General features: G+C 40.1%; 1 protein-coding gene across 1 annotated transcript in view; it reads right to left on the bottom strand.

Annotated features, from left to right (window-relative positions):
• Positions 1 to 23,003, bottom strand: part of LOC307102562 (uncharacterized protein C10orf67, mitochondrial) — a gene marked incomplete at both ends in the record, with an annotated part of 171,412 nt that overhangs the window by 87,277 nt on the left and 61,132 nt on the right. Inside the window, 3 exons of the mRNA XM_079776167.1 lie at positions 13,342 to 13,407; positions 20,339 to 20,397; positions 21,524 to 21,656. Coding sequence (XP_079632293.1) covers positions 13,342 to 13,407; positions 20,339 to 20,397; positions 21,524 to 21,656 — 258 coding nt within the window. The remainder of the gene's footprint in view (positions 1 to 13,341; positions 13,408 to 20,338; positions 20,398 to 21,523; positions 21,657 to 23,003) is intronic.

Raw genomic sequence — 23,003 nt, 5'->3', positions numbered from 1 at the left:
CTGAAAAGAAAGAAACATTGAGCTATCAGCTGTTAAAGTGTGTCTACATCTTTATTATTAAACTTTACAATTTTGAAGGGTACAATGTGTCAGGAATTTAAAAAGCTGTACTTTTTTTGGAAACATTAGAAAGACTATGCAAAGGCATTTAAATCAAGACCAAAGGACTTGCTTATGTGAATTTCATAATGACTTTCTGAAGAGCATTCAATAAACACTCTCTTTACTGCTGAGACAAAGCTATTTGGTGGGAGATTTCAAAATACCTAAAATTGTACTGACTTCTTATTAATCGCTTATCAACCAGCTGCTTGGGTACTTTAACCTGAAATCTTTCTTGTTAGAGTTGACATGAGATGCCCAGATCTTTCCTAATACTTATTCTTCTAGCTCTTCCAATGGTGGTATAAGAATCTGAAATCGTGTATTGAAATCTTTCTAAGTTTAATATAAAAATTACCTTTAAAATATGCTTATGACTTATTTAATGTAACCTAGATAGAAATGCTACATATCTTAATCAAAATCCACTTGCATATTCTCAACTAGAGAAACAGACAAGCAGAATTAACACTCTACGTTGCCTAGACACATGCTCACCAATTCTGGTGGCATAAAACCAAATATGGGTTTACCATATACTCTCAACCATCAGATTAACTGGACTCCATAACATGGGTTGTAGGTAACTTGTCTTTCTATTCTTGATATTTATATATATTTATATATTCAACAAAGGAATGAATCCCACTTGAGATTGATGAAGAGGATCCTCAATCTATTTTCAAGGTTTTTAAAAGCCTAAATAAAAGTGCATCTTAATTCTGTAAGGGTTGCACAGGCTCAGAAAACTTAAGAACTCTTTAGATTTGGCTAGCATTAAATCAATTCAGTGAGATATCACTGATTAAGTTTGATCAGATATGCAAGTTAGGAGTGATATATAATACATGAGTAAATTTGAAAAAACTAATAACTTTGTTTTTGTTAATCCTCACCCGAGGATATGAGAGAGAGAGAGAGACTGGGAGAGAGAGAAACATGAATGTGAGAGAGACACATTGATCAGTTGCCTCCTGCATGGACCCTAACCAGGCTGGGGATCGAATCTGCAATCCAGGTACATGCACTTGACTAGGAATCGAACCTGAGACCCTTAGGTGCACGAGCTGATACTCAAACCATTAAGCCACCTAGGACAGGGTCAATGAATTTTTTTGTTTTATTTAAGGTTTTCTTGATGAACAAGAAGAGATTACACTGAGGAAAAGAAAACAAAGGGTATCAAATGAGGAAAAGTTTAAATACCACCCTCCATGAAAATACATTCCTGAAAAAAATTGATATGCGTTGTAACTTACATAGACATCCTTAGGGTTTGAAGAGAAAGCTGGGACCTGGAGACCCTAGGCCTGAAGAAATCAGGGCTGGAGAAACTAACAAGTCGCTAGTGTTGGATCCAAAAAGGGTAGATGACAGTCCAATGCCTGTGTCCAAAAGGGTGTAGGTACCTTGGGCTTGATTCTGGCCTTGAGCATCAGGACTGAAGCAGTACTGTAATATAACTCGCAGCAGCAAGCAACAGAATTAATAATGGCAATTAGGATGAGTGACAGCAGTTCAAATTGTTCAGTCTTCTGGGAGTAAGACCCAGGTCTGGGCAGTGTCAGGACTCTGGCCGAATGACTTGGTGTTCAAGACTGGCCTCAGCTCCCACTGGGAACTGGAGAGAAGACCACAGCTAAAGCCCGGCAGATGGAATGAAGCAACACCCAGCAGTCGGGGTAAGATGGCTGCTTTGTGTGCTCCCAAAAGTCAAGGATGATGTCACACGTGGTCAGGACCTACCATCTGACCCCATGACTGAAAATGTCTAAGGAAGACTAGAAATGGATGCAAATCTCAAATTTATCTTTTCCTGATTTTCATGGTAACATCTTAGGTCCACAAGTCAAATGATACTGAAATATAAATTCTACAAATAAAATTTTATAATCCCCCTGACTGGTTTGGCTCAGTGGATAGAGCGTCGGCCTCCGGACTGAAGGGTCCCAGGTTCGATTCCGGTGAAGGGCATGTACCTTGGTTGCAGGCACATCCCCGGTGGGAGGTGTGCAGAAGGCAGCTGATTGATGTTTCTCTCTCATCAATGTTTCTAACTCTCTATCCTTCTCCCTTCCTCTCTGTAAAAAAAAAATCAATAAAATATATATATATAAAGTATCAATATAAAAAATTTTTTTTATAATCATCCCCCAACAAATACACAAGAAGAGACAAAGCATAAAACCCCTCAAGTGATTTTAGCAATAAAATTTCTTATTTGTGCAACAAGTATTAAATATTATTTTCACTAAAATATTTTTAGTTCCAAATACAAATGGAAAGTATTCAATTTGTCATCAAACTATTCAGAATAAAATGCTGTAGGAGCTGGTGCCATTTTGGGGCTCAGCCCATCTGGTTTTCCAGATGACCTAATAAATGTATAATCCCTTTAAAATGCTGTAGAAAGTAAAAGCCACCTTTCAGTTGAATTTTAAATAGGATATTACTCTATCTCAGTTGAATTTTAAATAGATTTTCTATTTCAGTTCTCTGAGAACAGAATCTAAAGTTGAACTCATTTTAATGGTAAATGAAAATTTTTATTTTAAAATAAAGCAAGTAATTGTAGTATATTACTTCAATTACCTCTATATTTTAAAGTTATTCATAATATGAGATAAAGATACAGCATAAGGGGAATTATGTGTCAACACAATCTATCAAAATACAGTAAATATTCTTTGACAACATCTGAAGACCATGCACGTGTCCAGAATTGTCCTATCTCTGTATTTCTGCACCACCCCCTGGGGCCAGATCAACAATGAGCAAAATGCTGACTTTGCCATAATGCTCTGTAAACTACTAAATGTCTACTTTATCAAACCAAACCAAGGGAAAAAAGAATAAAATAATGAAATAATTTTCTTCTCAGATGGTATTTATTTTAAACTTCATGTGCAATTGAGTCAAATAAACAGGTTGTAGAGGAAAGGAATGGGAAGTTTCAGAAAGAAAGATTTTTCTTTCACCCACATAGCCTATGATAATATATACCTATAACAATAATAATTCTATATCCTATAATAATAACTTTTTAAAAAATACTAGCCTGAAGGGCGACTATGGTCACAATTGCAAAACTATTGCAAAAAATATTTCACTTAACAATTCTGGAATGAAAAGAAGAATGTTCTAGAGTTTTAATTAAAGTCTTGTATCAAATACAAATTGCTTTGTGTTGCATGCACTTTAAGAATGGGAACATAACTGACCTTGTCCCATGTCCCATTTCCCACACAGAAGGGTCCTACTGCTTTCTGCGGATCTGAGCACACACCATATGTTCCGCCAGCATAGACCAGGTTACCCCACGGACGCTCAGAAATCTTCCAGGGAAGCATTCATTGGGTGCAACCTCAATTAACGAATTACCCTGGCTGTGGGGGTGGGGTAGGGGGACCTGGAAATCCAATTTAACCTTGTTCTGTGAAACCTTAATATTTGAAATGCTTTACAGATATCAAAAAATAAACTTTGCACAAAACACTGTACAAATACAAATTTTAAGTTGTGAAATCGCTCATAAATAGAAATCAGACAGCAATGTTCATATCGCGTTTTTCAGACTGGCTAAACACTCAGTTTATCACTGTGTACTCCAGAGTGAAACATGTGTGCTGTTCCCACCGAATGACACAGATTTCAAAAAATAAGTATGATTAATTGGATAAGTTAAATGACTGACTTAAAAGTTCCTGCAGCAAGCTCTCCGTTTGGTCATTTACACGTGGTAGTATTATCAAACCTTTAAAGATCATTTTTAAGGTGTCCAACTATCTCAACATAATAAAATATTTAAAAGAGAGAAACAGAAAAATTATAACCAGAGTGCCTATAGTTAACCTATGGTGAAGAATAGACCACATGGAAAGGTGATATAAGGGAGCCCTTATAATAACGGAATTATTAATAACAACAAAAGTACATATGCTAGTAATAACGGTGAACTAGAAAACTACATTACGCTGTAAAATCAAGTTAATTAATATAAAGATGGAATACCAGGTTATGTCATCTCTCCCCTCCCCCGGTCCAATTTTCACTTATTGTTACACATTAACTTCAGAGTCTATCCAGCTAACAAAACGTACTGTTATGCGTTGGCAACAGCAAGATAACCGTAACAGCAGTCAGAAGGAAAAACGGTTACACTAAGAGAAAATCCTATTGAAACGACTTCTTCTCAGAGATCCTGTCTACCTCTGTCTCTCCTTTATTGTGTGTGTTCTGTGCGAACAGGCAGTATGCCTGTCCCTTGTGGCTGCGATTTTGGAAACTCAGTTTTGATCTGTAAATTGAGGAGTTTCAACACTGGAATCCTGGGGCTGACTTACAGCCCTGGGCTTGCTGTGGGAATGGGGGCAGCTCCCCCTGCTGCTGTCATCTCGGGCTCCAGGCCCCGTCACTCTGTCCAGTTGCTAACTCTGCTGGGCAGCCCTGTCCACGTTCATCTCAGAGCCTTGACACACAGAGCCGGCCCTTCAGCTTGATTTCTGGCAGCTGGCAGAGCCTCCTGGAACAGGATACTGGCTTGACCACAGGCTTACTAAGTCCAAGGCGTGGACTAGAGCCCCTCACCCAGGATGGCTGATCTTCCTGCCCAGGCAGCAGGCAGCATCACCTACTCAGGCAGGGTTCTTTCTTGCTTGTGTCTTTGTTTTGTTGTTCTTTTGTGAATCAAAATTAAAAGCTTCCCAAGACCTGGATTGTAAAAAAAATCTTCTAGAACCCAAACACTGGCCAGTCATGTGTCAAATTTCCCCCCAAATGTCATTCTCCTCCTTGAGAAATTACATTGTTTTCCAGCTGACTAGATTTCCTAACTTCCTGCAAAGTGAAAATGTTTTTAGAAGACAATGCTTTTTCTCAACCCCTGGCCTCTCTCTACCTGTTGTCTCACTCCTCTGCTGGCTACGAGCAGTGAGCCATCTGCCTGGGAGTTGGCATGTCATGCCCAGATCTTTCTGTGCCCAGTGGAGCAAGGATGACGCAGGAGCAGGGTTCTGCTCGGCGCCTCCGTGCCTTGAGTGTTAGGGAGGCAGCTCTGCCCCCTGTGGGAGAAGGAGGAAGAACATGGGAACATGTGGAGAAAAAGCTGAGTATGGGAAATCAAACATGCAGGCGGAGATCTGGGCATCTCATGCCAACTCCCAGGCGGATGGCTCATGAAGTGCTATGCGTTGGCTCGGTGACTCACCAAGTGACTTCTAAGTTTCCTGAGAGTCAGTGTGGAAAAGGAGCCTTGACTAGTTACACAATTCACAGTGCACAGAGGAAAGATCAATTGCTCAGAGAAATACAACCGGTCCCATAACGAAGTGCAGAAGAAAGTTCCCCAAAAGCCCACGGAAAGGGAGGCACTGTGTAATGCCATGAGCAGTGCCACAGCAATGTCCACATAACAAGCCAACGTCGAACTGAACATCACAGAGCTACTTCTGGACATGCCCTTTATGGAGATGAATTACACTGCCGCAGATCCAGCAAAAGTAATTCTGATCACTGGGGAAGGGGGCTGTGGAAACAGATAGCAATAGCAGACAATCCTTGCATGCACGCTTCTGATAGTGTGAGCTAGTCCAGGGGTCTATTGAGAATACTATGAGCAAATGCTCTGTATACTTGCGTGTCCTTTAGGGAAGCTTCGGTAAGCTTCTGATAGTTATTGGGCAGTAATGAGTTAGCGATTATACAGCCTAGAAAGTGCTTGGAATATGTTTTCTCTATCTTTCTCATTTAATAGAGATCTACTAAGGCTTACTGACTAAGTTAAACAAACCATTGAGCTTGGGATAGCGGTGGCATCTTCTTGGGTAAGTTAAGGGACCTAACAAAGACATACTGGTGCTGAGAACAGCAGGCAGAGCCCCTGCCCAGATGTGCGCAGGCAGTCAGGAGAATCAGGTGTGTTGAGACTGGCGACCTTGTTGATGCTGGGTGTGAGGTATGAGTGTGGTTTCGATATTGCTAACAGCACAGGAGTCCCTGTGCAGATGAAGGTGCCACAGGGTGTGGCCATTTGAGCAGTGCTTACCTCAGGGTGCTTTTGCTTTAAAGACTTCCTTGAGGTCTTCCCTCTTTTTGTCTTAGACCCTGCACTGGTGGAGAAAGAAGATGGCTTCATCCTGGGTTGTGAGGCCCATGGCGACAATGTGGACTCTTTCCCCTTCACTGATCTCGACCTCTGGCACACAGAAAGAACCAACTTTGTTATTCTCACTTCCTGCTTTAGAGTCGTGTCCCTTTATTTTCCTCCCTTGCCCTGAGCTGAAATAGCAGAGTCCAAGTGTTCAGTCCCAAAGGGCCTGGATCTGTTCTTGCTCCCAGTCCCACAATCCCCCTCGGGCCTAATTTAATTTGCAAGTTGGACTTTTCCCCCACCCCTCCCATTGATGCTAGTGCACAAAGAAAAACATACCTTCAGATCAAAGCTTTCTGGAAGCACCTGGAAAAGGAGTGGGGTATGGTATAGCTTGAGGATTGGAAAAGGAGTGGGGTATGGTATAGCTTGAGGATTGTATCTTAGTAAGAAGTCAGGAGAATAGAAGGTAGGAGTGAAGGGACAGGAATGTGGAGACAAGGCATTGAGACTGCGCATCAGTATGCCAGGATGACACCTTTCACTCTCCTCATGCCAGGCTGGCTTTCTCCACTGCTTACACTCAATCTTCCCTTCTCACCTCTCTCAACGTCAGTCTCCTGGCCTCCCATTCACACTTCTTGCCTCACTGATAAGCATCTTCTCTTTCAAACTCAAGATGCCAAAACAAGAGAAGCGCAGAATAAAAGAGGAAAAAAAATAGAACTTAAATGCAAACCTTGCCACTTATGATGTCAAACTTTTTTGTCATTTCCATTTCTTCTTTATGTTTACTAATCTGTGAAATTAAAGGCCCATGTCATTTGTTATTGTTTGCAAAGATTAAAAGGAAGAATTTTCTATAAAATTACCTTTGGCAATGAAAGAGTAGCATCATAAACCATTTGACTGCCAAAACTATTATGGGAAAATAAGTTACAATGTTGAATATGAATTAGAAGAGAAAATAAATGTGTACCTAGAAAGAAAAGCATTTTAAAAAGTGAACAGAAATAGACAAAATTGTAAGTATTTATAATCATTAGCATTTATCTATGGCTTTAAGCATAATAGAGATTATAGAGAAACATGCACTGTTTGCTGGTGTGGTAATAATTTGTTTCATATGTTATTAAACTAGCTATAGATCTCAAGCCTTATACGATTTTTTTTGAGAAAATTCAGATAATTTAATACTCAAACTTCAATAATGTAATGAACGTAATTTTATTTATTTTAATTATTATTCTCTTTAATCCTCACCTGAGGATATGTTTATTGATTTTAGAGAGAGAGAGGGATGGGAGTGGGGGAAGAAATATTCACGTGAGAGAGAAACATGGATCAGTTGCCTCCCACGTGCACCACGACCAGGGGTCAAACCTGAAACCTAAGTATATGCCCTGACCAGGAATTGAGCCTGCAACCTGTAGTTGTAGGGGATGATGCTCCAACCAACTGAGCCACCCTGCCAGGCAATATGAATGTAATTTTAATTTTAAAAGTCTAGAGACCCTCATTTAGTAGTTTGCAAAACTAAAGCACTGAGTTAACTTAATGGAATTTTAAGGTTGTTGGAGAAGTATCTGTACTTCTACATAAATTTAGCACCAAACCCACCTTTGTGCGCTTGCATCCAACTGTGATGAGCCCATGAATGCCAAGCTGGTGGAGGCCCTTTGTCCTGAACACGAAACCAACCTAATTGAAATGGGTGAACACAAGAAACTCGGGGAATGGGTAGGCCTCTGTCCAATCAACAGAGAGGAAAAACCCTGTAAAGTGATTGGCTGCAGTTGTGTGGTAGTTAAGGACTTTGGCAAACAGTCTCAGGCAAAGGATGTCATGGAGGCGTATTTCCATGCAAGAAATGAGTAAATAAACTTGGATTTTGTTTCTCAAAAAAAAAAAAAAAAGTCAATTTTCATTTCCAGGCATTTTATTAATATTTTTTAAAATTGAGGTGTAATTGACATATAACCTTGTATTAATTGTTGTACATCAATATTTGTATTTATTGAAAAATAATCACCACAAAAAGTCTAGTTAATATCTAACACTCCACAGTGACAATTTTTTTTTCCTGTGAAAACTTTTAAGATCTACTCTCTTAGCAACTTTCAAATATATTATACAGTGGGGATGCTTTACATGGCCATGACTTACTTATCTTGTAACTTTAAGTTCATACCTTTGATTACCTTTACCCATTTAGCCCACCCTCACCTCCCACCTCTGGCTACCACCAATCTGTTCTCTGTATTTATGAGTTTTGTTTTTAGTTTTTATTTTAGATTGCACACAAAGTCAGATCATACAGTATTTGTCTTCCTCTGTCTGGCATTTCACTTTGCATAATTTCCTCAAAGACCATCCATGTTGTCACAAATGGCAAAAAATACATTATTAAAGCATGCTTCAATAATACAGTTTTAATAATATGAATTTGTAAGTATTGCCAGTGATTCTGAATCTGAGTAATCTTATTATGAAAGTAAACCATGATGAAAAGTACATCTAACCATTAATCTCATTCGTATCTAAACATCAGCTATAATGTATTTTCAAAAATATTTCTTCCCTCATGGACACAGACAATAGGGTGGTGAAGGACTGGGGTTGGTGAGGGCTAGAAGGGGCCAAGGGGCGGGGAAGGGACATATGTTATACTTTCAACAATAAAGATTTTGTAAAAAATATCTCTTCCCTATTGATAGATCAGAATTCAATAAAATATAACTCTCTCTCATGAAATCTTAGGGTCTAGGAAGATAGTAACTGATGTCCATGAAGAACTGTGTTAGGTTATCTCAGTGGGTTTAAATTCAAGGCTAATGTTATAATTAACTTCCATTATAATAGTTTAAAAATAAATCCTAAAAAAAAAAAAATACAAAGCTGGAGGCATTACACTTCTTGATGTCAAACCATATTATAAAGCACAGTAATTAAAACAGTATGGTGCTGCCCTGGCCAGTGTTGCTCAGTAGTTAGAGTGTTGGCCAGAGCACTGAAGGATCACAGGTTTGATTCCTGTTCAAGGGCACATACCTGGGTAACAGGTTTGGTCCCAGCCCTAGGTCAGGGAGAGTGGGGGAGACAACCGGTCCATGTGTCTCTCTCACATTGATGTTTCTCTCTCTCTCTCTCTCTCTCTCTCTCTCTCTCTCTCTCTCTGACACACACACACACACACACACACACACACACACACACACACACAGTCTCTCCCCCTCCTTCTCTCCCTTTCATTCTCTCTAAAAATCAATGAAAAAAATGTCCTTGGCTGAGGATTAACAAAAACAAAAACAGCCCTAACTGGTTTGGCTCAGTGGATAGAGCGTCGGCCTGCGGACTCAAGGGTCCCAGGTTTGATTCCGGTTAAGGGCATGTACCTTGGTTGCAGGCACATCCCCAGTGGTGGGTGTGCAGGAGGCAGCTAATCGATGTTTCTCTCTCATCTATGTTTCTAACTCTCTATCCCTCTCTCTTCCTCTCTGTAAAAAATCAATAAATATATTTAAAAAACAACAACCACCACAACAACAAAAAGCCAGTATGGTTCTAGCATAAAAATAGACATATAGACCAATGGAATAGAATCAAGAGCCCAGAAATAAACCCATATATGTGTGGTCAACTAATATTTGACAAAGCAGCCAAGAATACTCAATGGAGAAAATGCTTTTCAATAAATGGTGCTGGGAAAATTGGATATTTACATTTAAAAGAATGAAACTAAACCCCTACTTTATACCACTCAAAAAATTAAATTGAATGAATTAAAGACTTAAATGTAAGACCGGAAACCATAAAACTCCTAGAAGGAGACATTGAGAAAAATCTTTTTGACATGGGTGTTAGTAATAATTTTTTATATGATGCTCAAAACACAACAAAAGCAAAAATAAACAAGTAGGATTATATCAAACAAAAAAGCTTCTGCAACAAAATGAAAAAGCATCTATAGACTAGGAGAAAATATTTGGAAATTATATATTTCATAAGGAGTTAATATCCAAAATATACAGCTCAACAGCAAAAAACAAAAACAATCCACAAACAACAGCTCAATAGCAAAAACAACAATCAATCCAATTAAAAATAAGCAGATGATCTGACAATTTTCCAGAAGATAGTCAAATGGCCAACAGGTTCTCAACATCACAAATCATCAGGGAAATGTAAACCAAACCACGCTTGTTAGAATGGTTATCACCAAGAAGGGACAAGAGATAACAACTGTTGACAAGGATGTGAAGAAAAGCGAACTATTGCACACTATTGATGGGAATGTAAATATGGAGAGTCCTCAAAAAATTAAAAATAGAACTTCCATGTGACCCAGCAATTCCATTTCTGGGTATTTATCTAAAGGAATAAAAAAGCACTAACTTGAAAAGATATGTGCACTACCATGTTCACTGCAGCATTAGTTACAATAGCCAAAATATAAGTAACCTAAGTGTCCATCAATAGACAAATGGATAAAGATAATATGGTATATACATATGTAATGGAATATTACTCAACCATAAAAAAAGAATGAAATCTTGCTATTTGTGACAACATGGATGAAATTTAAGGGCATTATGCCAAGTGAAGTAAGTCAGGCAGAAAGAAAAAATTGCATATCATCTTATTTATAGTAAAATCTTTAAAAAAAACAACAACCAAAAACCCACACTTCATAGTCCAGCAAGCATGGCACAGTGGTTGAGTGTCTGCCTATGAACCAGGAGGTCACAGTTCAATTACCCTTCAGGGCACATGCCCGGGTTCAGGCTTGATCCCTGATGGGGGGCTTGCAGGAGGCAGCCAATCAATGATTTTCTCTCACCATTGATTTCTTTCTCTCCCTTTCCCTTCCTCTCTGAAATCAATAAATATATTTTTTATAAAAACAAAAGACCTCATAGACACAAGGAGCAGATTGGTGGTTGCCAAAGGCAAGAAATGGAGGGGCGAAATGGTGAGGGTGGTCAACAGGTACAAACTTCCAGTTATAAAACAAATTAAGTCCTGGGGATGTGATGTACAGCATAGTGATTATAGTTAACGATACTGTATTATATATTTAAAGCTGCTAAGAGAATAAATCTTAAAAGTTCTCATCATGAAATGAAGTTTATAACTGTGTGGCGATAGATGTTAACTAAACTCATCCTAGTAATATTTTGCAATATATACATATAATTGAATCATTTGTTGTACACCCAAAATACAATGTTATAGGACAATTACATCTAAAAATAAAAGTAAAAGAATGCCACTAAGTGTAGGCATCACAGGAAAATATAACATTTTTTCATATGCTTCCCTTAAAGCCAATCTAAGGATACAACCACTCCATGTTTTATTGCTTATACTTACTGATCATGCCTTTTTACTACCAGCTCTATGACTTTTTAAACGAGGTTTTTAATAGGCCAGAAAATAAACTGTATAGGCAAGCATGGAACAAAACCCTTCAGTGAGAACGTTTTTTAAGTTTTACAAATTGACTCTGGTCCCTCTACCTTCTCCCACTCTTCCATCTGGGCGCAATCACAAATCTTCATTTCTGGAAAAAAAGCACTCTGGCAAGAAACAAAGGAAGGCCAAGTAGCCGCAAAGCCAGCAGCCTCCCTCCCAGTGAATAACAGAATGCCTGGTTGGGGGTGAGGGGTGCCAAACAGTGACCTTGCTGGGCCCAGCGGTATGCCATGGAAAGCTTGGTCATAAGAAGAACCGTAAGCTTACTGCCTCCGCTAAAGACATGGACCCCCAAACTAGTTCTGAGGGACTGAGGCTCTTGTGCTGTTGTGGGGTTTGTGATAAAAAATCTTGCTGCTTGGCAACAAGCGGGTGCTCAACAAACTTCTAAACAACGAAATAAAGGTGATTGGTTCCCCCGTGGGCAACAGAATAGCACCGGTTAACCGCAGACAGTTCAAATAAAGAGGGAAAGTGATTCAAAAACTATGGGGTCTGTTCTTAATATAGGCACAAACTTCCTGATTGAGAAGTTTAATTTCTTGTCTAACATTGCTAACAAACGGGCAATATAACCTTTGCTTCCCGCTCTATCATAGCACTTTCCATTTCAATGACAACATGCACATTTAGTTGTTTTCAGAAGCAACTCCTGGACTTTGGAAAGAAGAGGGTGGGGTGGGGCAGAAGAGATTCACCAAGTACTGGTATACGCAAATAATTAAGCCACTTTTTATATGCAGGTATTTAAAGGTAAAGAGTTCAAAATAACGTATTTGTTAACACATGGTTTCTGTGATTAGCTAACCATCATTTTTTTCCTTGCCTGCATTCACAAGTTGGTTTCATAGAAGGCTTTATTGTAGTCCGGGAGCATTGTTTTGCATTAATTTCTATGACAAGGAACCCAAAACACATGGTGCCGAGAGTAACAAAACAGAGTTAGGAAAACAGTCATGACTTGGCACAAAGTGTGACAAGCTGTAAAAAGGGGAATGTTTCAATATCTGAAGTGGTGTGGATTTCCTATGAACAACCTTTTCTCTTCTAAACAGTATCATATTCTTTTCAGGCACATTTAGAACGCAAGTCAAGCTGTGTTTTATTTTTGATTATAATAAACACAGTCAGTTTACTGTAACAAAGACATACTAGTGGTGATCAGTTGAAAGCCAAAATACAACCCCATAAGCTGGGCGGGGGGTAGAATGGGGGGACCTGGGGGTGGGTAGTCAACTGATAAAATAAAAGACCAGCCGTCTGGAAAGTTCTCTTAAAAGAACATAAAAAGGCAGTGTTTTCTTATGGAACTAACACAGAATGCCAAAATATCTAACTGGGCTCTTTTTTGTTGTTGTCACTTAGGGCAATTTGTAACTAAAAATAGAAAATCCTTAAAAATACTGGGCTCTCCATAATAAAATTCAAAAATTTCATACACTACTTTAAATTATAATACTATTTCTTATGTAAAACTCTTCTACATAGTATATTTGTTATACTACTACTCTAATGATCATTTTAAAATGTTTATAATTATGCATGCACTTAGATTATTGATAAAGGGAAAACAACTAGTTCACAATAAACAGGTACAAAGACAGTTTATAAAACTTTCATGATCAAATTAAATTCCTTAATTCAAATTTATTAGGAAATAATGTAAATCACCTTACCATTTCTTGAACTAATACTTTTTCAGCATCAAGTTCAGCCCTTAATTTATCTCTACCCTCAGTTAACTGAAAGAGAAGAACATTACATTTTGATTATAAAAACAGAACGCCTGAATTTAATCCTCAAAAGAATTTAGTGAAATATATTTTGTTTCTGAATATGAGAAAAACAGACCCCAATATGATTAAAGAAAAAAATTAAATGCCTAATGCTAAGTGAAATAAGCCAATCAGAGAAAGACAAACACCATATGATTTCACTTACATGTGAAGTCTAATGAACAAAATAAACTAACAAACAAAACAGAAACAGATTCATAGCTGTCAGAGAGAAGAGGATAGGAGGCCTGGGTGAGAAAGGTGAAGGGATTAAGAAAAAAACATACAACCTCATAGACAGATAACAGTATGGTGATGACCAGAGGGAAATGGGGGTGGGAGAGGCAGGAGAGGGTAAAGGGGGGATAAATGGTGATGGAAAGAGACATGACTTGGGGTGGTGAACACACAACATAATATATACGATGTATTATAGAATTGTACACCTGAAATCTATATAATTTTATTAACCAATATAACCCCTATAAATTCAATAAAAAATTAAATGTCTACAGATTACCATGTACTAATAACATATTACCATATAATTATTACTAGAAGCCCCGTGCACAAAAATCTGCATGGGGGATGTTGGGGGTCCCTCAGCCCTGCCTGCACCTTCTCCAATCCTGGACAACTCGGGGGATGTTCGACTGCCAGTTTAGGCCTTATCAGTGTGGGATCGGGCCTAAACCGGCAGTCGGACATCCCTCTCGCAATCCGGGACTGCTGGCTCCTAACAGCTCACCTGACAGCCTGCCTGATTACCCCTAACCACTCTGCATGCTGGCCTGATGCCCCTAACTGCTCCCCTGCCTGCCTGATTGCACTTAACTGCCTCTGCCGGCCTGCCTGATCACTCCTAACTGCTCCCCTGCCAGCCTGATCACCCCTAACTGCTCCTCCTGCTGGCATGATTGACCCTAACCACCTCTGCCTGACCCTGCCACCATGGCTTTGTCCAGAAGAACATCTAGAAGGTCATCCGGAAGATGTCCAGTCTAATTAGCATATTACCCTTTTATTAGTATAGATACTTTTATTATATAAGCAAGCAAACTATACAGAGAAAATGTCAATTTATTTACAACCTTCTTCATCTCCAAAAATGTAATATCAATACATAATAAAGCAAGTCTTAATTAGTCAAAAAGAACAATTAATTTTTCTATAACCCATTTCTTATTTTAGGTTTTTGTGATATATATGTTTACTAGAGGCCCGATGCACAAAATTCATGTAAGAGTAGACCTTCCTTCCCCCAGCTGCTGGCACCCAGGACCCAAGCTTCCCTCGCAGCCCTGGCTTCATCTGGAAGGTCATTTGGAAGGACATTCAGAAGGACATATGGTCTAATTACCATATTATGCTTTTATTATTATAGATATATATAGCCATATTTCATACCAATTAAAGACAGCCAGTGTGGCTAGGGGTTGAGTATCAATCTATGAACCAGGAAGTCACGGTTTGATTAAGGGTCCAAGCACATGCCCGGGTTGTGGGTTTGATCCCCAGTGTGGGGTATGCAGAAGGCAGCCAATCAATGATTCTCTCTCATCATTGATGCTTCTATCTCTCTCTCCCTCTCCCTTCCTCTCTGAAATCAATAAAATATATTTAAAAACAAAAAAGAAAGAAAGAAACATTAATGGAGAGAGACACATAAATTCGTTGCCTCCCACATGAGCCTGGACCGAGCCTGAGATCGAACCTGAAACCCTTCAGTGTGCAGGCTGCCCACTGGTTTTGATATCCGTTCAATTCAATTAATTCATATATTCACTAATTTAATAAACATGTAGGGAACACCCTTTAGATGCCTAACATTTTGTTTGGCTATGGAAGTATAAAAATGAGCTAGAGCAGATCTCTTCCCCTGCAGCATCCAGTATGGTAGGAGAGTAATGTGAACCACTGTAGAACATAAGGACAAATGTTACATCAAATCTTCAGGTAGTCGAAAAGCATAAAAATCCACATAACACAGCAACTGTAATTATAATAAGGTCTGTTATTCCAGGTTTTAACTTCACAAGAGTAGTACCACTGACAAGGGTCTTGAAGAACATGCAGAAATTCAACAAGCTGGAGAAGGAGGAAGGTGGAGGAAACAGCCAACAAAACAGCAGTGTAGACACAGGGAAGCACAGAGTAAGGGAGGAATTGGGAAACCTTTGGTGTTATATGACTCAGGTGCTTACACAGAGGAATGGCAGGAAATGAAGGCAGAAGGAGATTCAGGGTGATATTATGAAGTGCCATGCTCACCATAGTTAAGAGGGGAAGGCAGAATGATGTAATGAATAGTAGTTGGTTCAAGTCAAAGCTCTGCTTCTTACTTCTGTGTGAGTAAGTTAATTCTACACTTTAAGCTTTAATTGTCTCATATAATAAAGAGTTATTGTGGAAGGAATTTGAGATAGCAAATATGAAAGTGCTTAGTTGTTGCTGACATTAAAAATCACTCAGTACATTTTAGGGTAGGCTGATTTTATACTGAAGGCGATGGGAAACCATTGAAGGTTTTAGCACATTAGGTTAGGGTACTAGATAACTATGGCAACAGTGTGGAAGCTAGGTTTAAACAGAAAGGAAAATGAGAAAAGAAAATGAAGACTCTATGGAAATGATGAATGCCTCAACTTAAATCTGTGCAATGGTGTTGCAGAGAAAGGAGATTTGAGATAAATGTTGAAAGGAAAGTCTACAGACCTAGTTACCAACTAGAAGTGAGAGATAAAGGAGAGAGTAGAGAATGACCCTAGATTTGCCATCTGACCCTCTGGATAGATGGCAGTGTCATTAATTTAAATGGGGAGCACAATGAGTCCAGATTTGAGGGGTAAAGGAGTTCAAGTTTTGATATTTTTTCAGCAAATATTTTTGAGGGATGATTAGAATACAAAGAAACAACAAGACATAGTTCATAACTTGAAAGGAGCAAATAGTCCTAAGAATGTGGGAGCACAGAGTGGGGTAGAAGGGGTCCGTCAAAGAAGTCCTCTCAGTGCATGTACCATCGAAATTGAGGAAGTCCTGGCCGGGTAGCTCAGCTGGTTAGAGAGTCATCCTGATACATCAAGGTTGTGGGTTCAATCCCAGTCAGGGCACACACAAGAATCAACCATTGAATGTATGAGTAAGTACAACAAATTGACCCCTCTTTCTCCTTCTCTCCCTCCCTCCCTTCCTCCCTCCCTCCCTTCCTCTCTCTTTAAAATCAATAAATATTGGGAAACAAAAGAAATTGAGGATGAGGACAGAGTTAAAATTAAGAAGGTGGCATTTAGGGAACATCTAAAGCAGGAGAGAAAGGTTTAGAAGTCACTGCTAAACAGGTGTGCCAGTTATGGGGCCATCTGAGGTCAGCCTGGGAAATAAGAATAAAACCAAGGCCCCAAGAATAGTATTTCAATGGGAGATGGAGGAGGAGAAACTTCTGACAGACATTGCTTAGACAAGGATGAAGAAGTGTGTGAAAGATCAGAAATAAGCATTACTGCAGAAGACACCTGTGACGTGAGGCATAGTTCCGTCACATACAGTAGAAAATTCAAGAAAGAAAAAGATTGGAAAGGATTAAGGGCAATGTGGATCTCATTGTGACCTGATCAACAGGGAAACTAGCAGTGGGGGAGGGGAGAAGAGGCAGGTTTTCTTTTAACTGGAATTGAGACAAGTTGTGAAAATTGGAAGAGCTGTAGCAGGTAGGTAGTAAGAAAGGGTACTGATCAGATCCGTGTGAGATGATAGACAGAGGAAGGGTGCAGCTACTCTGGATTAAAACCTCACCTATTTGTAATGTCGCCCAAAGGCAAGGATCGGGTTGTCTCCAGTAGCACAGGGCAGTCCCCAAACAGGGCTGGGGAACACTGGGGACTGGCTAGATGAGAGGCTCAGGAGGGAGGTGAGGGGTGCAGTTGAAGATGTGGGGGTAGGCAGCAGATTTAGAGAAAATAAAAGAATGAGAAGGATGGAAGGCAAAGATTTTGTGTTGAGTCTTCATAACTGAGCCTGAAAAGAAGTGTCACCAAGTTTCCAGTGGGTGTCAATTACCAGCCAACACCAAGGACCTTAGCCCCAATCCTGCCGGCCCCCTATGATCTCTCCTCATCGATGATCTCCTCTTTATTGTTTTTTTACCCTCATTCTCCTTTCCATTGACATTATTTAAAGATACTCCTTCAACTCCCCGTCGCCCTCCAACAACTCCCCACCACACCCTGGCCGTCCTCAGCCAAACTTGGAGAGAGTGTCCATGCTCACTGCCTCCACGTTACCACTCACCCCTCTTCACAACTGCTTCTGCCATCCCAGGAAAATGACTCCCGCTAACATGACCAGGGTTACCGAAGCTAAATGGTCCAGTCTTCCCCTGTTAGCCTTCAGCACTCCTGGCTTCTAAGCAGCATTTGACACACTGGGAGTGTGTCCTTCCTTTTTGAGACTTTCTTGGTGGCTTCTGAAGTGCCCTCTCCTGCTTCTCCCCCTGCTATGCCACCCTGTTCTCATTTTCATCCAAATGCTATCCAGCCTTAACTCCTCCCTCTCCTTTATCATTTCACCTCCAACCCTATCAATGACCAGAGCCATGGCTGCCTAATCATCTTTTGAGTGCATCTCTTCCCATGATCCCCAATGTCACTGTCCTCATTTTGTTTCAGGATTGTAGTTTCCATGCTTCATCCAAATAACTCTTAACTCGATTCTCTCGCTCTGGATTTTCCTCCTTCCCATTTGTTTTCTTTAGGAGACACAAATTGGATCCTGCCCCAATGTTCAGAGCCCGCCCCCCCCCCCCCCGCCCCCCTGCCCCTGCCAATGCACAATGAAGGTCATTCAAACCTCTTGGAATGAATAATAATCCTCTACCATGTGCCCTGCTTCTCAACACCCCTTATTCTCAGGTGCCCTTCAGTTATTGCAAACCACACACACTTACTTCCCTTTGGCATGTTTTGCCACCTCCCCCTCATCCTTGCCTGGAATTCTAACCTCTCTTTCAGGAGTTAGCTCAGTGCCCATCCCCCAAGCTTCCCTGGCCCCTTACTCCTCAGGCTGGGTGTGCCCACTGTGCACTCTGTGCCACCTGCCTCCTGAAGCTGATCACACCCTGGGCCGTAATCTCTGACTGCTGGTCTGTCTCCCTCCCAGAAAGAGATTCTTATTGTGGCCACAGCTGAAAAACAGATTCAGCTGTTATTAGATTGCTGGAACTAAAACAGAGAAGCTACGTAATTGATAGTTTTTAGCTCGGACAGACGGTAAGAGGTCAGCCTCCCCACGTTCAGTCCCATTTTCAACTTGCATTCAGTTGCAACCATGGCGGAAAAAGGGGGCATGTGACTTGTCCAGAGGTTTCCCAGCTGCCCTTTCCATTCTTCCATTTCCTGCATACCTCTTCCCCACACCCCAATCTCCCCTCTTCCTGCCCCAACACAAATTCTCACCAGATTCCCGCCTCATACCTAGCCATAGCAAATCACAAACAGGTCCACAAACATCTCTCACTCATGATGTAATCACACTCTGTACCCAGCTCTTCTACCCTCTTACCTCCTGGAAAAATCAGCTCAAGTAAAAGAGTGTGAGACGGGTGTGGAACTGTTTGCAAACTCTTCATAGAACCTTCCAGGGATCCCGTCTCTATATGCAGACTTCTATTACAGTCCTTATCTCTACGTGACAGGTGGACGGAATAGCTTTGGGAAACATTTAAATGACCTGGGATGGTTCCCTTGTAGGTTCTTAAGTGACATTGGCAAGCTGAGATTTTATTTTCCACCTTAGAGCTTGATGCCAAGATTAGAGTTGTCTGTGTACAGACTCGGCTCTCTCTGTAAGAAGGGGATTTCGCCGGTGAAGCACAAGAACAGGAAAGCACTTTGTGAAAAGGTCTGACAGATTCAGTTATCAGAGTAAACATCTCCCAAATCTGATCTGTCAGGGCAGCCATGTCTTTAAAATGTAGTTCTTTGAAGTAATTTATCCTAAAACATAAGAATACCCTAAACTGCAAAACCAGGTTGAAATCTGAACCTAAACGTAGGCCCATGAGCCCTGGAAATGGGGTTAATGTGACTGAAGAAATGAATTTTAATTTTATCTAATTTTAATAAATTTTTAATTAGAAACTGATACTCGATTCGGTTCATAGAAAGCAGGTATGTTCATTTAGAATAATTCAGGGAGGTAAACCCGCTTTTCACCTGTAAATTCTGTAAATTGTATGGATTCTAAGTACATTCTCACTCTATGAATGAATGGCTCCAGGAGTATTTGTAAGTGTGCCACGCGCTGTGCTCAGCACTGGGGCTGGGCCAGAGACGGAGAGCGCGCAGTCTCTGCCCGCGTGGGGCTACGGTACCGCAGGGAAGACGGACCTCACAGAGAAGTGTTTCGGGAGCTGCAGTGGGGGCGGTACATTGGGCTAAGAAAGCACAGAGCAGAGCCCCTGACCTGGGTCCTGCTGCACTGAATGCATTAGGAAATCTTGATCTTTATGACACCAAAGAATTCCCTGTTCCAAATGCAAATTTCCTGGGTAACATAAGCCCAGTTAATTCATGTACAGAAAAATGAACATAAACCACCATCTGACCTGAGAATACGACTGCTCACTCTTAACAATATAATTTTTCCACAGACACACCTCTGCCCTCCCTGTCATGTAAGTTTTCAATTCCTTACAATCAACAAGAGAGACTCCTAGTTATCCCAGATAAAACAAGTACCTATACATTAATTCAATACCTTATGCATTACTAAGACCTTACCCAAATAATGTGAAATGGACTTGACATCACAGGACAAGTGGGGCACAGCGTTATTTCACCAATTGGGCTGATATTTTAATTTAAAAGAGTCATTCATCAATGTAAAAAAGTTACAGTACCTTTTGAATGGTTCTATGATCCTTTTCTGCCATCTCTTTCAGATTCATAATTTCATCTTCTATAAACAAAAGGAGAGAGAGACCAACCATGAAATTACAAGTTTATGCCCTGTATTCAAACTTCCTGCTTCCAGGCAGGCTGTACACCACTGGCAGGCATAGTGGACGCAAGTCCTAGCAGGACTGTGACCTTCACAACTGCCCTTGACATTTACAGCCTTCTTCCTGCTGTTAAGAAGGCTGGTCAGATAGGGATTAAGAACTTAAGTTCAAGATCCAAGTGTGGCCGAGGGCTGAAAGCTTTTCATCAATACTCGCAATGGACACTTTTGCTGTTAGTCACAGCCTATACAAAGTCCTTCAGCAGGTGGCACTTTTTGACTCAGTCAGAACTACCAAAACCTAAAAGAGCACTATTATACCACATCAGAAGGAAAGCCAGACTGCACTGGCACGGTACAACTGTATATTTAAGGGACATTGCAATAGAAATGATTTCATCAATACTTTGTGAATTCTTTATTGCTTACTTGTTACCTTTCATGCTGCAGATTAAGAGCAACATTATATAATTAACATAAATACAAAGATAACAGTAAGTGAAAAAATACTTAAAGCAATATAACTTTGGAGATTAAAATGAAACTCTTACCAATGTTTATGGTATGTAAAAAAGGGGGTTACAAAGAATATTTGTACTTAAAATCTGTACCAAAAATTGAAGATAATTAAGTAGTAAGTCAGAGCATATGTTACTGAAGGGCTAACCTTGTTTCTCCACAAACCATATCTCAATATGTATTTATAAGTTTCAAAGGTTATAAATTTTACATAGCTAATTAAGCATAAGAAACAGAAATTGGCAAAAGTTTCTGTTTTATAATATTTCTAAGTAAAATAGAGCATGGATCAGCACATTTTTTTTCAAAGGTCAATGCTTGGCTTGAAAGAAAATACTTATAAAAGCCCTGAATTAAAATGACATGGCTCAGGAGTATAATTATAATATTTATGTATATTCCCTGTCCCAAGCAAGAAATGCCATTTTAAATGAAAATCAAAGATGGCTATCTTTTAAATGTAAACAACCAGACAAATGTGTGTTTGGAAAAGACAAACATAGCTATGAATTTTATAAAGTGCCCAATATATAAATTTCCCTCAAAAATGACTTCAAAATATTACCTAAAAAGGCACTTTCTTTTAGATTGAGTTGGGCTACTTCTTCGAGTTCTGCAATGACTTGAAGCAGTCTCTCGTTTTCCACTTTGTACTCCAAATGTTCCTTTTCAGGGCCGGCCTCTAGTGCCAAAGCTTTCTGAAAGATGGGGAATTCCATATTTCTAAGCAGGGAGCCAAGAATTTAAATATGCAACGCAAGACAAGACAGATCCAGAAGAGCTATCATATAATTTTCTGAATTCTATTACACACTTATAATATGAATAGCAAAAAAAGGAAGGGGATTAAATAGAGCTTGCTGGAAGAAAGGCTGCAGTACATTCTGTACAAAGACCACGGCACATGGGGACATTTTATTGACAGGAATAATGCATATCATACTGTTTGTGTGCCCTCATCATTCAGGTCAATTCATTATGGAGGCTACGTCCGGGGAGGCAGCTGGGCCCCTCACCCACATTTCCCCCTGTGTGTGTCTGAAGGGCTGTCTGCCTGTAACTAGGCAGGCTGGGAGACCGTGGCCGGGCAGCGGCAGGGGGTGGCAGTGTGCTCAGTGCGGGAGGGGGGCCTGTTGCCTTTGTGGCGTCTCCCAGTGTCGGTGCTGCCAGTGTCAGGAGGAGCACATCACATGTCAAAGCGGTGACGTGTTCAGGCTGGGAGCCGCATGGCGTCCATCAGGCTCTCGGATAGCCACACAGTTGGCTCTCTGCTTGGTGGAGGAGCCACCCAGAGGCAATTCATATTCTGAACATTAACATGGCTTTGCATGCCTGTCACACGGAGGGCTGTGCAGGCGTTTCATGCTATTGAAGACCTCGGTTTAAATCTCTATGCAAACAGTGATTACCTTGTAAGAAGGTTTCAGGATAACGTACCACAAAAGACTTTAAAGTTATAGTTTTAGTAAAGCAAACTCATTTACATTTTTATTCTGTGAGTCTTTTGTTTAAATCTTGCCACGTCCATTAACGGGAGAGGCCTTTTCTTACGCGACAGAAGCTTATGGGGACAGCGACTCTTCCTTTCTTCTTCTTCTTGTCTGTTTCAAAGCTATTGGAAACATCTGAATATACTCGCTTATGGCTGTCTACATTTTACTGCCACACGTTATTTTTAAAATTAAGATGTGATGGACTGGGGAAGCTGGTGCAGAAGTTTATGCTTCATGGTGGTAAAACATTAAACTGATTATGCCATCTCAAAATATTAAGGAGTATGCTTAAAGGTCATTATATTAGACTGAAAGAGAAAGAGATAGAAGTTTCTACATGCCTTGCTTCAAAATTGATAGACTCTAGAAATACTTTTGAACTTTAAAGTAATCTTTAGATGAATTCTAACCTATCTTTCCATAGCAATGTCATGGTTGCAGATACACAAGGATAAAGTTTCCCCTCAAAACCAAAATCATTCCTTCCAATGTGCTGCTTTCCTTTCGGAATTGTATTTTTACTTAGCTTTAGAGATATCTGGGAGTAAACTG

The sequence above is a fragment of the Cnephaeus nilssonii genome (genome assembly GCF_951640355.1).
Source record: "Cnephaeus nilssonii genome assembly, chromosome: 1".
NCBI classification, from domain to species: domain Eukaryota; kingdom Metazoa; phylum Chordata; class Mammalia; order Chiroptera; family Vespertilionidae; genus Cnephaeus; species Cnephaeus nilssonii.
This window is presented reverse-complemented; position numbering and strand designations above follow the sequence as displayed.